Source organism: Podarcis bocagei (assembly GCF_964188305.1).
Source record: "Podarcis bocagei genome assembly, chromosome: 2".
NCBI classification, from domain to species: domain Eukaryota; kingdom Metazoa; phylum Chordata; class Lepidosauria; order Squamata; family Lacertidae; genus Podarcis; species Podarcis bocagei.
Window position 1 is genome coordinate 2,691,304 of NC_138126.1, and position 16,910 is coordinate 2,708,213.

General features: G+C 47.8%; 1 protein-coding gene across 1 annotated transcript in view; it reads left to right on the top strand.

Annotated features, from left to right (window-relative positions):
- LOC308580517 (uncharacterized protein) overlaps positions 1 to 16,910 on the top strand; it is a 49,523-nt gene that overhangs the window by 10,546 nt on the left and 22,067 nt on the right. Inside the window, exon 2 of the mRNA XM_081182251.1 lies at positions 12,188 to 12,325. Coding sequence (XP_081038377.1) covers positions 12,188 to 12,325 — 138 coding nt within the window. The remainder of the gene's footprint in view (positions 1 to 12,187; positions 12,326 to 16,910) is intronic.

Sequence of the window (16,910 nt, forward strand, 5' to 3'; positions counted from 1 at the left end):
GCCAATCAGACGAAGCGTTATATGCCCATTTTCATGACGTACCTCCCATTTCTGAAGAAGCCCATTCTATTCCCCCAAGGCTCTCAAAAGACAAGGGCTGCAACTACGCAGGCCTATGTCTTCTACGTTTTTCCAACAATCTGGATTTGACTGTATTAAATGGTCGTGTCGACAGAGAACCCAGTGGGGAATTTACATTTATATCCAACAGGGGAGCCTCCACTATTGATTACGTCCTGGTGTCATCTAACCTTCTGAGCAGAGCACGGGAATGTAAAGTAGTGGAGAGGGTTGACAGCGACCATCTGTTTAATACTGGATGTAAGAAAAGATTTATTATGCTCTGATAAACTTGTAGCCCCATGTTTCAAAAACATGGAGCTAAGATACTCACGCATTAAATGGTCCAGCAAATTGAGTGATGAAATATCGGAAAGACTTCACTCAGATACTTTTCTTGCTAGAAAGGAGAACCTTGTCAATTCCCCAACTCCTGAGGCTAGATTAGACATGTTCCGGGAACTGATTTCGTCGCTACAACCTTATCTGACCAACAAAAAAACGTCATGGCAATCTCTACACTTTCATAAATCCAAACCTTGGTTTGACCAAGAATGCATGGCTATGAAACGCCTCCTGCTGGATAAGTACAGGAACTATAGGTTAGCGAACTTACCTTCGCTTCCATTAGACTGGTTTGAGTTAAAACGCAGCTATAAAGCTTTGATTAACAAGAAAAAGCTCCAGGCGCAAAGGGAGGAATGGCAGTGCCTAGTGGAGGCCTCCCAAAGGAAAGATTCTGCCACATTTTGGAAAACTGTGGCAAAAAGCTGGAGAGACTCCCCGATTGAGGTCGAATACTCTATACCCGCTGGAGCATGGGAGGCCTATTTCCTTTCACTATATTCACCAAATCAACTGGCCCCAGTTCTGCTTCCTGCTTCAAGCGAAATTGGCAAGGAATGGCCCCCTGTAACCATAGAAGAAATTACTGGCCTTATTCAATCTCTTAAATCAGGGAAAGCCCCGGGTGCTGACAATATCCCACCAGAAATTCTTAAGGCAAACGTTGAATGGTGGGCCCCTGTGCTAGCCGCCTTGTTCACTAGTATAAATCAAGCGGCTATTATCCCTGAGGATTGGGGTTTAGCTATTATCATTCCAATATTCAAGAAAGGAAGCAGAACTGAGCCAGCTAACTATAGACCAATCAGCCTATTAAGTATCAGTAGTAAACTGTACGCTGCTCATTTATGTGATAAATTAGTGGAGTGGATGGAAAGAGAGCATATTTTATCAGAAGCTCAAGCTGGTTTTAGAGCAAAGCGTTCAACTATAGACCAGGCCCTTACCCTTCAACACCTGGCAGACAAATACTCTAGAAAAGGGGGGTCTTTATATGCAGCATTTGTGGATTTTAAATCAGCTTTTGATTTAATACCAAGGGATAGACTCTGGGAAAAGCTTGGCGCTACAAACGTAGATAAACGCTTATTACGCCTTATCCGTGGACTATACGAAAACACCAGGGTGAGGGTAAGATGCGATCGGTCAGGCCATCTAACCAAAGAGATTCAAACGCTTCATGGGGTTAAACAAGGATGTGTCCTCGCGCCAACGCTATTTAATTTTTATATCAACTCTCTAGCAGTAAATATGGCGAAAGAAAATGCCCACCCTCCCAAACTGGCAGGTATACCCCTCCCAGTGCTTCTGTATGCGGACGATGCAGTCCTACTTTCCTTTTCCTGCGTTGGCTTGAGGAAGCTTTTGAGATCACTTGCTGACTACTGTCAAGCGGAAGAACTAGCAATAAATTACAGCAAATCCAAAATTATGGTGTTTTCAAAAAAAAGAAGGAAACACAAATGGAGAATTAACGGTCAACCTATTGACCAGGTAGCAACTTTCAAATACCTGGGAATAACTTTTCAGGAAAGGGTCTCGTGGCATCAACAGATGAAAAACGCCATTGCCAATGCAGGAAGGGCCAATAAAGCCCTTAGAAGATTTTTCCACGGGAAAGGGGGTAAATACGTTCCGGCGGCCTCTCAGGTTTTTGCTGCAAAAATACTCCCACAACTTACTTATGGATCCCAGGTTTGCAGTTTTAAAAATTTTGCGCCTATGGAGGCATTTCAAACAAAATTCTATCGGTGTTTATTGGGGATCCCCCCCCCCCCGTGTATCTAATATAGCTGTCCGCTTAGAAGTTGGACAACCACCCGTTAATGCGCGGCTGTGGATTCTAAAGATACACTACTGGTTAAAACTTATTTTTTCCCCGGTCGGTTTGGCTCCTTTAACACTCTTAGACACCTTTCACTCCACCTGGAAAGCTTCCCTGTTTGAAAAGATAAGAAGCTTGGGATTCTCCCCGCAGATCTTGATAGCGGCAGGATATGAGAGAGCCAGAAGTCAAGTGCTCCAACGCATTAGGGACATAGAGCTGCAATGTCATATGGGCAAAATGGAAAAACATGCCATAATTAGAGACTTTGGGAGAGGGTTCTCACCCGCAAATTATTTGGCTGATCTACAAATACCAAAGTACAGACACTCCTTTACCCTGGCCAGATTTAACGTTCTGCCCTCTGCCCTGCTGCTAGGCAGATATGAGGGCAAACCATATGAGTCACGTGTTTGTCCATGTGGCTCATCGGAAGTGGAAACAAGTCTGCATGTATTACTGCACTGTAGTTACTACGAGGATCTACGCCTGACCTTTATTGCCCCAGTTTTACAAAAGCGTAAAAATGAACCAGAACTCCAACGTCTGAGAGCCTTGATAGAAGATAAGGTTCCTGAAATTACGACCAATGTGGCCAAATTTTGTGTAGCCGCTATTAGGCGCAGGAAACAAGAGCTTTCCAATGTCAATATGCAGGCGAAGGCAAATACTTAATTTTATGTATGTTGTCTAATTTTAAATTGCTGTTATGGCCTAATTTGTATTGAAATTGTTCTTTGTTTTTTCCGGTGTTATGCTTCGTTGACTAGCTGTACGAGTTAATCTGGTCTGTGACCGTTTAATAATTTTTTTTATTTTTTATTCTTCCAGTAGCACCTTAAAGGCCAACTAAGTTTGTTATTGGTATGAGCTTTCGTGTGCATGTACACTACTTCAGATACCAGGCATGAATAAACTTAGTTGGTCCTTAAGGTGCTACTGGAAGATTTTTTTAAAAAAATAATAATTTATTACTTGTACCCTGCCCATCTGGCTGGTGTCCCGCAGCCACGCTGGGCAGCTCCCAACAGAATATTGAAAACATGATAAAACATCAAGTGGCGTTGTTCTTTACTTGTGTCTGACTCTTTGTGACCCCCTGGACCAGAGCACGCCAGGCACTCCTGTCTTCCACTGCCTCCCGCAGTTTGGTCAGACTCATGTTGGTAGCTTTGAGAACAACCATCTCATCCTCTGTTGTCTCCTTCTCCTTGTGCCCTCCATCTTTCCCAACATCAGGGTCTTTTCCAGGGAGTCTTCTCTTCTCATGAGGTGGCCAAAGTATTGGAGCCTCAGCTTCAGCTTCAGGATCTGTCCTTCCAGTCAGCACTCAGGGCTGATTTCCTTCAGAATGGATAGGTTGGATCTTCTTGCAGTCCATGGGACTCTCTAGAGTCTCTTCCAGCACCAGAATTCAAAAGCATCCATTCTTCAGCGATCAGGCTTCTTGATGGCCCAGCTCTCACTTCCATACATAAAACCATAGCTTTAACTATACGGACCTTTGTCAGCAAGGTGATGTCCCTGCTTTTTAAGATGCTGTCTAGGTGTCACGGTCCAGTCTATGGGCAACCGAAGTCCCGGCTGAGGATGTTGAGACTGGGGGCAAGATGGCAGGGTGGGAGTAGGAACGAGAGTCCAGAAGCCAGAGGTCCAAGGGTCAGGAAGCAGGGAGTCACGAAGTCAAGGGTCGGGAAGCAAGAAGCCAAACGCAGCAAGGCAGGAAACGTGTTGCTGTGGCAAAGAGCCGAAGGGAAATGCTGACCTTATATCCCTTCCTGGTTCCTGCCACCAGGTGCTGTGAGTTACTCACTTGTGCGGCTGCGCCTTGCCTCTTCAGAACAAACTTAGGAAAGCCCCAGTCTTGCAAAGTCATTCTGGTCACAGGGCCTGGCTCCTGCACGCACTCCTGACACTAGGTTTGTCATTGCTTTTCTCCCAAGAAGCAGGTGTCATTTAATTTCGTGACTGCCGTCACCATCTGCAGTGATCATGGAACCCAAGGAAGTAAAATCTCTCACTGCCTCCATTTCTTCCCCTTCTATTTGCCAGTAGGTGATCGGCCCAGTGGCCATGATCTTCATTTTGTTGTTGTTGAGCTTCAGACCATATTTTGCACCCTCCTCTTTCTGCCATCAAGGTTGTGTCATCTGCATATCTGAGGTTGTTGATAGTTCTTCCGGCAATCTTATTTCCGGCTTGGGATTGATCCACTCCAGCCTTTCGCATGATGAATTCTGCATATAAATGAAATAAGCAGGGAGATAATATACAGCCTTGTTGTACTCCTTTCTCAATTTTGAACCAATCAGTTGTTTTATATCCAGTTCTAACTGTAGCTTCTTTTCCCTCATAGAGATTTTTCAGGAGACAGATGAGGTGATCAGGCACTCCCATTTCTTTAAGAACTTGCCATAGTTTGCTGTGGTCAACACAGTCAAATCCTTTTGCTTAGTCAATGAAGCAGAAGTAGATGTCTTTCTGGAACTCTCTAGCTTTCTCCATAATCCAGTGCATGTTTGCAATTTGGTCTCTGGTTCCTCTGCCTCTTCTAAATCCAGCTTGCACTTCTGGGAGTTCTCGGTCCCCATACTGCTTAAGCCTGCCTTGTAGAATTTGAAGCATAACCTTGCTAGCATGTGAAATGAGCGCAATTGTGCGGTAGTTGGAGCATTCTTTGGCACATCCCTTCTTTGGAATTGGGATGTAGACTGACATTCTCCAATCCTCTGGCCACTGCTGAGTTTTCTACAATTGCTGGCATATTGAGTGTAGCACCTTAACACTATAATATTTTAAAGTTTTAAATAGTTCAGTGGGAATATCATCACCTCCACTGACCTTGTTATTAGTAGTGCTTTCTAAGGCCCATTTGACTTCACTCTCCAGGATGTCTGGCTCAAGGTCAGCAACCACACTACCTGGGGTGTACGATCCATATCTTTCTGGAGCAATTCCTCTGTGTATTCTTGACACCTCTTCTTGGTGTCTTCTGCTTCTGTTAGGTCCTTACCACTTTGGTCCTTTATTTCCCCCATTTTCCTAACTCAGGGGATGGGACTTCTTCCTCCCAGTTCCCTCCACATAAACTTAGGGAATGGGATCTGTTCCTGCTCAGTGTCTGTCCCAGAGATTAAACGGAGCCAAGAACACTCAGAAGCAGTCATAAATCAAAGCTTCTCTGTTCAAGCTACTTGGCAACTGCACAAACGTTCCAGGCAGCCTACTTTCACTTTTCGGCAGCCGCTGTACTCACAGTCTATCTGCTTTTTCTCTTCCGTCTCTGAAGAGGCTTGCTTCACGGTGCCGGTTCCAAGAAACTCCAACCCGGACAAAAACATCCCCCAGTCTTTCCTCTACTGACCCTGGGTCTGTGGCCCTGATCCCTGGGCCCATAACCAATGTTAGGCTCATCCTACACGAGTAGGACCTTGATAAAGATACATGCCTGCCTGGCATGCTGTCTCCCTCCTGGTTGATCTGGAGCTACAAAAGCTTTCTTCAGCCTGAACATCACAGCAACTGATGCCAAGAAGCATCAGCACACTTACGGAACAGCAGAGCCCAAGTGGCTCAGTGGTTTAGACCACAGGGCCACCCGCGTCCCTACAAGAGTTGCAAGTACCCTGGGGTCATCCAGTCCAACCCTCTGCAACACAGGAATCTCACTTCAAGCATCCCTGAGAGATGGCCATCCAACCTCTTCTCAAAAACCGCCATTGAAGGAGAGACCACAAACTCCAGAAGGAACCAGTATTTTCCAGTTTCTGCCCTCAAAGACTTTAGCCTTGACCTTCTGCCCCACTGCCATAAGCATCTTTAGCTCCCTAGTTTCTGTGGCAACACTTTGGCCCAAGTTTCCATCATAACATGCATACGTTGGAGAAAATAACAATTTCATAAAACTGCATTTGGATTATTCTGTTTTCTTTTTAGCCTATTGCCTTGCTAAACTGAAAAAGCCTGTGCCTGCCTACTTTTTACGTTAGAAGAAGAAGAAGAAGAAGAGTTTGGATTTGATATCCCGCCTTTCACTCCCTTTAAGGAGTCTCAAAGCGGCTAACATTCTCCTTTCCCTTCCTCCCCCACAACAAACACTCTGTGAGGTGAGTGGGGCTGAGAGACTTCAGAGAAGTGTGACTGGCCCAAGGTCACCCAGCAGCTGCATGTGGAGGAGCGGAGACTCGAACCCGGTTCTCCAGATTACGAGACTACCGCTCTTAACCACTACACCACACTGGCTCTCTACAGAACCAGCTGCTTTTAGGTCCTGTACATAGCAAATGTCAGTTCTGGAATTCTGAAAAGAATAAAGTGTTGGACTCTATGGGGACTGTTGAATGTTATATGTAATCACATGATATATTATGAGGAGGGTTGATCTGAAGAGCCAAATGATTATTGTGACATTGGGTTGCAACTATTAAGATTGCTGTGATTCTGTGATTGGTTAATAGGAATGACATGTGCAATTTGTAAGTGTATTTTTTTAAAAAAACATTGTTTTGGATGTGGTTCTTTGCATGAACATTTGTTTTTCAATAAAGGCCTATCTTTCCACCTGGAGATTGCATCCTTTTCTTTTGGGTTTTTATGCGTGGGTAATCTCTTTTTGAATTTCTCCTACAAATATATTTGAAATGACTGGATTTTAAAAATAAACAAATCTGAATGTGACTTATAATGAGACTGAAACACTAACATTATTGGTAGAAACAACTCTTGAAAACAATCAAAAAATGAATCAGAAATAATTTTTAAAACACAATTTTTTCTTACCCTGAAGTTCAGTTTACAGAGACAGGCCCATAAGTTGCTCCCCATGTCAATCATAAACCAACAGCTGCCTCCACTGGAGGCAACAAATGCTGCAATGCACTGAAGCGGAGGAAGATAGAGGAGGGTGGAATGTCGCCCCCCCATCTGTAAACTGAAATTCATGGTAAGAAAAACTTTTGTTTAAATAACTAGCTCATTAGCTAAAGTGGTGCTTCAGGTTAAGAACAGTTTCAGAACGAATTAAGTTCTTAACCCGATGTACCACTGTAAAGAGATGAAGGATAAAGAGATGAGCCCTTTCATAAATTTGGTTTTGGCAACTGCAAAACAACATACAAGATCCTGGTTTCCCCCTGAGATATGACACTTGAAAATCGGTTGTATTATATTTAGAAATGATTTTGGCCACGTAGTAAACAACCGTATTTTTCTTTTCAAATTTAATGTGTAGGAAATCTCCATCATTGATATAGAAATGGGGTCAAATGGTTCTGAGAGCCCAGTATAAACTGGTTTTCTGACAGGAAAGGCAGGGAAAGGATGGAGTTGGGAAGGGGGGGAAGAGTTCCAGAGGGGGGGGGCTGCCCCCTGAGCAGCATGTGCCCCTCTCCCTCCCTCCCCAATAGTGGGCTTCGCCTTTCCTGCCTGTGGTGCTTTTACGGGGGGGGGGGCTTCCACACCTCCCCCCCCCCCAGGATGGCGTGTCTGTTTCATTCCTCGCAGAGAGCAGCCAAGTCTGGTTCTTCTCCGCAATGTCTTCCTCTTCTGAGAGCTCCCTCTCTATATTCTCTGGGCTGGACTGGGAGGTTCCCAGTTCAGCCAGTTCCCCTCAGTCTCCCCACTGGGTTCCAGTGGCCCCCTGAGACCTGCAGGGATCTGGAGTGGAAGCGACTTCTCCTGTTGAACTACCGCCTGAGGGGGAAGAATAATCGAGGTCCGCCCAGAAAGGGCTCCTGGGATCCTGAGGAGCCAGAAGGGGTCTGGCGAGGAGCAAGGCTGTTCTGCGGAGGCAAAGCCATCATGGCAGGAAGGCGGCTGAGGACGCCCCGTGAGCGCTGGCCCCCGAAACTGCCACCCTCCTTCGCTGGGAGAAGAGACCCCCGAGAGCGTGGGACCCCCGAGGTCCACAGGGAGCCATGACGTCTCTGCGAGCAGCTGGGGCCTCCAGATGAAACAAAATGGCGTTCCCGCTGTCGCCGGAAACCCCCCCCTCATCTCACTGACACGTGTTAGACAAGCACCACACTCACACACGCACACATCTCCCCTTCCTGACCCTGGAGATGTCCCTTTAGAGGGCCATCCCTTAAAGCCTTCCGTAAATAAGGAAGCGCTAGCTTGACAGCTTCCCGCTATAGCGCTCCGCATAGCCCTATTTTTATTATGAGTAGACCGGACGACCGAATTCAGCTGTCAATCAGCGCCCGCCTCAGCCAATCAACATTACCGAACAGCGCCCCTTGCGGCAGCCACGCAGGTACTGCAGGCTACTGCTGCTCTCCTCCTTACCTTTGACAGCTCTCAATACAAAGTTTCCGAGTTCAATTGACCGTGACTGATCTAATCAAAATGTAGCAAGCTACTTCCTGAAGGCGAAAGCGCTTTGAACTTCAAGGACAATATTCTTTGTAAATTCACTAAAAATCAGCCGTACTTCGGATTTTCACCGGACCACTTTTATTCTGCTGGATATTACAAAGACTATCAAAGGGGGGTGGTCTGATATCAAGTGGCCATAATCCCTTGACCGAGCAGTCACGTACTCTGTGTTCCTCCCTAGTAGACGTGACCACCCTGATAGTCATCGGTGATGGACTCAGACAGAAGGCTATCAAGGACACAATGAACTGCATATCTTGGTGTATTCCGCGCGGACTCTCACAAAGGACTGTGACCGGATTCCCCTCAGGGGGCAGGAAACTTCGTCCTTTTCCTTTGTTTTCGTACATGACTCATACGGGGAGGGGAAGGGAGGCTCCGGCCAGGTGTCAGGACACTCGGGTTACCTGTGCAGCCCCTCCCCGACTCCTCCTATTTTTAATATAATCGTGATGTAAATGTGATGTAATTCTGAGGGTGTAGCTTAGGGGATTAGCAACTAATAAAAGTTAGGGTCTTCTTTTGTTCGGGGCTTCCATCTTGCTTCACCTCGTGGGCGGTGGGAGTCCTGTCGCGACAGTCATTCCTTTAATAAAGACCAAGCCTACTGGCTGCTGTTTTGCTCTGACTTGCTCTGGTTGGTGTCTTTGTTTCGTCCAAGGGAGCCCTCGGATTTTCCTGTAACACCGCCTTTTTCAGAAAAGAGCAGGAAACGCCATCTCCTGGCCCTGCTGCCTCCGTGGGTTCCTCCTGGGCCTGCCTGGCCATGGGGGGGGGATGCAGCTGCCCCCAAACTCTTCCCTTCCCCAGACATTGGGGGGGGGGCATTAAGAGAAGGAGAAACGAAGGAGAAGCAGGGAGGGGGAGCAGCCAAGAGGGAAACTCAGGGGGGAAACTCCCTCAGGAAACCTGGCAAAGGAGAGGAGGAGGAGGCCCAGGGGAATCTGAAAGGGGATTGGCCAGCTCTCAAAGGGAGAGGCTTCTGATTGGTCCTGCTCTGGGGTGAGAAATGGGGTCAAATGGTTCTGAGAGCCCAGTATAAACTGGTTTTCTGACAGGAAACGCAGGGAAAGGATGGAGTTGGGAGGGGGGGGGAAGAGTCCCAGAGTGGGGGGGGCTGCCCCGTGAGCAGCATGTGCCCCTCTCCCTCCCTCCCTCCCCAATAGTGGGCTTCGCCTTTCCTGCCTGTGGTGCTTTTACGGGGGGGGGGGGCTTCCACACCTCCCCCCCCCCCAGGATGGCGTGTCTGTTTCATTCCTCGCATGGGACACTTCCTCCTCTGTCTCTCTTCCTGGGCTGCAGAGATTATTTCCGGAGGGGGAGGGATCTCCTGGCTGGGAAGCCCCCCCCCCGTCCATTCTTCCCCCCCCACTCGCTGATCGGGAGGGTGTCTTGTTTTTTTGAGGGGTGTCTTGATGGAGCCATTTCTTAGCCTCTTCTCCCTCCCAGCCTTTCCTTGGGATTCAGGAGCCTCTATGTTGGAGGAGGGGGAGAGCCAAGGTAACCCCCCCATGGCCACCCCCGTCTCTCTTTCGGTGTGTCTGGATCAGATGTGGGCTCCTTGGGGCAGAGTCCTTGGCACAGACGGGGGCAGCCCCTTGAGCGCAGGCGCAGAAGCAGGAAAACTGCGGAGAGGGAGGGGGTGCCCTCGGCTTTGCAAGGGTTAAAAGGAGCAAAGCTGGATTCCTAGAGAGGACAGGAAGTGAAGGGGGGGTCAAGGTCCTCCATGGCTAAATTCCCTCCCTCCCACATCCCTTCCTGCAATCCGAGAGGAGGTGGCTTTCTTCTCTCTCCTTTGCAAAAGCTTCCTTGGGGCCCCTCCTGGAATCCGGTGAGTCTCCTCTCTCTTCCCCCCACCCGAGAGTGCAATGGGGAGATTGGGGTCCCTGTTCAGATCATGCAGGGTGGGGGGAGAAGAGAGAAGAAGAGGAGGAGTTTGGATTTGATATCCCACTTTATCACTCCCCTTCAGGAGTCTCCGAGCGGCTCACATTCTCCTTTCCCTTCCTCCCCCACAACAAACACTCTGTGGGGTGAGTGGGGCTGAGAGACTTCAAGAAGTGTGACTGGCCCAAGGTCACCCAGCAGCTGCAGGTGGAGGAGCGGAGACGCGAACCCGGTTCCCCAGATTACGAGTCCACCGCTCTTAACCACTACACGACACTGGTCCTCCCTTGTCCTCTCTGCCAAGCCAGGGAGGGGGTGAGTTCGCAGGAGGTCTGCAGCTCTGTTCTTCCTTGGGATTCAGATGCTGCCTTCCTTTTTGGGGAGGGGGCTTTGGGTCAAGAAAAACGGGGCATGCAGATAAACCCCCTTCAGACTGAGAAGTCACATTTGTGAACAGAGGCTGCAGCCCGATGGGAACATTTGCACATGGGGGGAGCACAGGGAGAAGAAAAGCCCGTCTGCATCTGCAGCGTCACAACCGGACCACTTCCTCTGTCCCAGATGCAACAACACATGTCTCTCCCCTATTCAGGCTAAACAAGTAGACAAACTAATGTCAAAGCAAATTTCATATGTATTTTCAAGAAATGCTAAAGCAAGGATAAAAGACTCCTTCTCCCAACATTCTGGGACAAATGAGGAGCGATTATCAATAACTGGGTGCCTTGTGCTACTAACAGAGGACATGGAACACATAAAATCCTTCCCCCTCCCCCGACTGTGATAAAATCCTTACTATCCTGATAGGTACTTGTAAAACCTTCTGGGAGAAAATCTAGCGGAGGGTCTGTGGGTTTTGATAAACAAGAAATGGAAATTGGTGTTATCTCAAAATAGACTAGTTCTACCCTACGCCTTTGAGAATCTTGTCAGAAGAGGAGTGCAAAGCTCACCTCAGGAGTTTTTTTTAAAGGGTCTACATGCCTGGTGTCTTAAGAACAGAAGAGATTTAGGACACGTGGAAGATCTATATTTTGATGGCTTCCATGCCAGGGTGGGGGCCACATTTTGGGACTGGAGACTTGTGAAGATGGTGTATAAGCACAGACGATATCTAAGGAGGAGGGGTGTATTAGTCTCAAGATATTTCAAAAATGTGGCATCACCGGCTCCTCTGCTTCCACGTATAGATTTGGTCCCCATGCAACCCCTGACAGAGGCGGATACGGCCACAACATCTGCCTGGCTTGCGATGAGAGAGCTCAAAGATTGTGAACAGGGCTCTCCATAGAAAGCACCTAGCATGGGGGCACCTACATATAATATCTACTCTGCTCTTTTCTGCCCATGCTCTGGGGTTGCAGGTTTCAGGCTTGGGGACAGGACGGTGACTGGTTTTTGCACCAAGTTCTGTCAATAATCCCCCTGAGTTCGATGGGATCTACTCTCAGGTCACTACTGTGCAGACCATGCCAGGCTTGCAAGTGGGGTGAGGAGCAAACAGAGGAAATGGGAATGACTGTAGATGTTTAGAAATGGGGCTTCTGTTGGGAAGGGGCTGCCCCATTTGTGCTTCTCCAGGGGCAGGATAATATCTAGGGCAGGAGAATCCTTGCAGGGCCTCTGAAGCTCCCTTTGCTTCTTTTTCTCTCCCAGGACCCTACAGCTTCTTTTGGCTCTTTGACACCTAAGGAAGGATGAAAGAGACGGATCCTGCAAAGCTAGTGAGGATGGAAGGAGGAAGATGGACGGTTGACCTGGTCAGGTTGTCTCCTGCATCCCTCCCCACAACCTCTGAGCGTTCCCTCCCAGGGACCTCTGAGAGATCTGGTGAGTCCCAAGGGAGTGGAGCTGGGGACGTGGATGGAAGGAGCCAGAGAGGTATCAGGGCTTGCTCAGTTTGGGGGTGGGGGGGGACACAGGCAGGCGGATGGAGATGGAGAAGGGGAGCACTTTTTTTGGCTCCTCCACCTGCTTCCTGCCTGCGCCTTTGTCATCTTCAGGCTAGGAATACAGTTGAACCTCAGAAGTCGAACAGAATCCGTTCTGGAAGTCGGTTCAACTTCCAAGGCGTGACTTTTGATTGGCTCTTGAAATGGGAAGAGCCGATCGGAAGCTGCAACGATGCAACGTCACTTTCTCTCCCTGGCACTGCTGGGCCAGCTCTCTGCTTCCCTTTCCCTCAGGCAAAATCCCCAATGGAGTATGAATCACGAGCGACCGTGGGTTTTCTTTGGGAAAACAGGTTGCAAACAAACTTTATTATAACAGATGTCAACAAGAAGTTTTGGTTCTTCTTCCACAGAAATGGAACAAAGAGTGCTGTTGTTTTTTCTATTAACTTGAATACGGTCTAAAGTTATAGGCTGTATGCTGTTTAGGTTTAAGGTTACTTCTTTTACACATTTTCCATGGATCGGACTTCTGCACACAAATTTCTGGAACTGAATCCTAATCCTGCGTCCTCCATGTGTTGCTTTTTTCTTTTCTTTTTGGAATAACTTTTATTTGCTTTTAAAAACAAGGATCATAGGACCACTAAATGATGAAATATGTAGACCGGGGTCAGCAATCTACCATCCTCGGGCAGCAAGCGACTCACGGGGGTCATATAACTGGCCCCTGAGCCGCCCCCAAGCCGTCCGCTTGGTGAGTCCCATGTCTACACACGTGATCCTGCCCACAGAGCGATCTCCGTGAAAGTGAACCAGCCCAGGTGAGGTAAAGCTTGCCGACCCCTGATGTAGACCGGGTCTTCTCATGCCATTTGCACATCTCAAAACTAGCAGAATCTATTTGTAGGAATATCTGTAACATACGATTCATCATTAGCGGTCAGTGTGTGAGTTCTGGGTTCATGAAATGTTTTAAACTGGAACAAAAAATGAAACAGGAGAGAACAGAGAGCATTCAACATTGCATAGCTGAATGCCTAGTCAGGAGCTCTTGTGGCCGTTGTATTTAGATTTAGTGTGAGTTATAGTCACTTTTCCTCTTCTGTTACCAATGAAACAATACGGAGTTGGTCTCCTCATGAACACAGGACAGGGGTTCAAACTGAAGAAAGTGATTTACATATAAATTTAAATTTAGACCAATCAGAGTGAGGCAACTGCTGATGGCGTGTAGGTTTCACAGACAAGGCATGGATTCTGTCCAAAGAGCTCTGCATAAGGAAGTAAAGGAGGAGAATCGTGGGATCATGGACCCTCTCAGTAAAACTCCCTGTTGGATCATAAAATCAGTTTTGAAATTCCATACATACCTCTGTCAGGGGTCAGTAACCTGAAGCCCATGGGGGGGGGTCATTTAAACGGGCCACAAGCCACCCCCGAACCAAGCCGCCCGCTCAGCGAGTCCCCGCCTGCTGCACTAAACCAGTCCAGAGCGGGGACTCGCTTCCGTGGTGCCGGAAATCAGACGCAGACGCATGAGCCATCCAGACCATGGCGGGATCTTCGCAGGGCTGAACCGACCCAGGAAGGTAAACCTTCCTGAGCCCTGCTCTGTGTGATGAACCTTCGCTTTTTTGATGGAGATGAAAAGCTGAGCAGTTGGCTCCTTACTTCTCTCGCCCTGACCTAGCCACTGTGATCCACGCGACAGTCATCTCCAGGCTTGATTATTGTAACTCACTCTATGTGGGGATGCCCTTGAGACTGACCCAGAAACTCCAGCAGGTGCAGAATGCTAAGGCAGGACTCTGTGGTGGGTCTGGAAGCGTTTCGCAAGAAATACCTCTGCTCACTCAGAGATATATTTGCAGTCTTTATTTACATACATATTTACAAGGTACAGGACATAGCTTCATGCATTTGAATCCTCGGTAGCAGATCCAGGCAGTGGGAGTTTTTGGCTCCTCTTCCAGCAGAGGAGCTTGGGAAGCCCCAAGCGCCTCCTTTGTTCCCTACATTTTAACCCCCTTCTGTCCTGTGCTGAAGGAATGGGCATTGACTCTCTCTCTGTCCTCCCTCTGAACTGGTTGAGTGGTGTTGATGGTCTCCAGCATCCGGGAGCATCCTCGCCGCTTGAGTTCCTTCCGCTTACTTGTCCTCCTCTCCCTCTCCTGTCTTTTCTAACGGCTCTTGTTCTTCCCCCTCCCTCAGCTCTGGGGCATTCCCTGGCAGCCCCGTGACAGACTCCTTACGGGGTCCTCACAGCAGGATCACATTCACCCAGTGCTATACCAGCTGCACTGGCTCCCAGTAGAGTACAGGGTCAGGTTTAAGGTGCGGGTTTTAACCACTAAAGCTCTCTATGGCCTAGGACCCTCGTACCTACAGGACCGTCTCTCCTGGTATGTCCCACGGAGGACCTTACGGTCTTCAAACAAAAACATCTTCGAGGTCCCGGGCCACAGGAAGTTTAGGCTGGCCTCAACCAGAGCCAGGGCTATTTTAGCAGTGGCTCTGATCTGGTGGAATGCTCTGTCACAAGAGACTAGGGCCCTGCGGGACTTGACATCTTTCCTCAGGGCCTGCAAGACAGAGCTGTTCCACCAGGCCTTTGGCCAGGGCACAGTCTCACCCCCTCTCTCCTTCTGTAATCTTCATAGAACTCTAACCTGGTGGTTGCTATTAATATGATTCTGAATTAATTCAAAAATGTATTTTAATTAATTGACTGTGTGATTTTAAGATTTTTTTTTTACCTGTTGTTAGCCGCTCTGACCATGGCTTTGGTCGGGAAGGGCGGAATACAAATAAATTATCATAATCATCATCTGGGATTCCAACATCCTCACTGTGAATCCTGAATGGAGGGATATCAACTGTTTTCTCTGTGAATATTCTTCATTTTGTCAAGCTTTTTTAAGCAATGACCAGGCTTCTTTGAACTACCGAGGCTTTTTTAAATGTCATCTTCAGATTTTATAGGGTCACGACTGGACAAACAGGCCAAACTCTATGCCAAAGGATAAGAGGTAAAGGTAGAGGGACCCCTGACCATCAGGTCCAGTCGTGACCGACTCTGGGGTTGTGGCGCTCATCTTGCTTTATTGGCCAAGGGAGCCGGTGTACAGCTTCCGGGTCAAGTGGTCAGCATGACGAAGCTGATTCTGGCGAAGCAGAGCAGCGCATGGAAACGCCAATTACCTTCCCGCCGGAGCAGTGCCTATTTATCTACTTGCACTTTTTGTGCTTTCATACTGCTAGGTTGGCAGGAGCAGGGACTGAGCAATGGGAGCTCACCCTGTGGCGGGGATTCGAACCTCCAACATTCTAATCAGCAAGTCCTAGGACCTGTGGCTTAAGCCACAGCACCTCCCACACCAAAGGATAAATGGACATAAATCTGATATCAGGAATCATAAGACAGAGAAACCAGTAGGAGAACACTTCAGTCTCCTGGGACATTCTAAACAAGATCTCAAAGCAGCTGTCTTATTACAAAAGAATTTCAGAAATAGACTGGAAAGAGAAGTTGCTGAATTGCAACTTCTTACCAAACTTAAAACCCTGGAGATACCTGGTCTGAATAGAGACATTGGATTCTTATCTCATTATACATGGTATATGTAGCTATTTTTAGCCATCTCACCCCTTGCTTTTTCCTGTAAGACCAATTGCAGTCGTTAAGAGTCATCAACAGGTTTACCACACCTATCAGCCAATCACCAATTCCCACCACCCTTCTGAGAAATACCCCTCCCCACCCTCTCACTATATATAAGGGTCTGGTGACTTCTGTTTCAGTGTATCTGAAGAAGTGTGCATGCACACAAAAGCGCATACCAATAACAAACTTAGTTGGTCTCTAAGGTGCTACTGGAAGGAATTTTTTAATTCGTTAACATCGTTCAATAATCTGGTGCTTCATTTCTTCCTGAGGCTCTAATTAGCTTCTCTCTTGATTGCAGATGCTGATGAATTGGAAGGGAAGAACAAAGGGGACCACAACAGAATCCACATAGAGGAGGAGTCAAATCAATATTCAGGGTGTGGAGATAACATCCGTCAGAGCTCCCAGTCCGCCTCCTATCAAGGACACAGCTTCATTTGGAGGCATAGCCTTACTTCACACGAACGAACTCACAGTGGAGAGAAATTACATCAGTGCTTGCAATGTGAAAAGAGCTTCAGTCGGAAGGATACTCTCATTTCCCATCAAAGAATTCATACAGGAGAGAAGCCCTATCAATGCTTGGAATGTAGAAAGTGCTTCAGTTACAGGAGCACTCTGACAACCCATCAAAGGATTCATACAGGGGAGAAACACTATCAGTGCTTGGAATGTGGAAAGAGATTCAGAGAGAGCTCAGAGCTCACTTCCCATCACAGAATTCATACAGGGGAGAAACCCTATCAGTGCTTGGAATGTGGAAAGAACTTCAGACACAGTAGCCATCTCACTTCCCATCAACGAATTCATACAGGGGAGAAACCCTATCAGTGCTTCGAATGCGGAAGGAGCT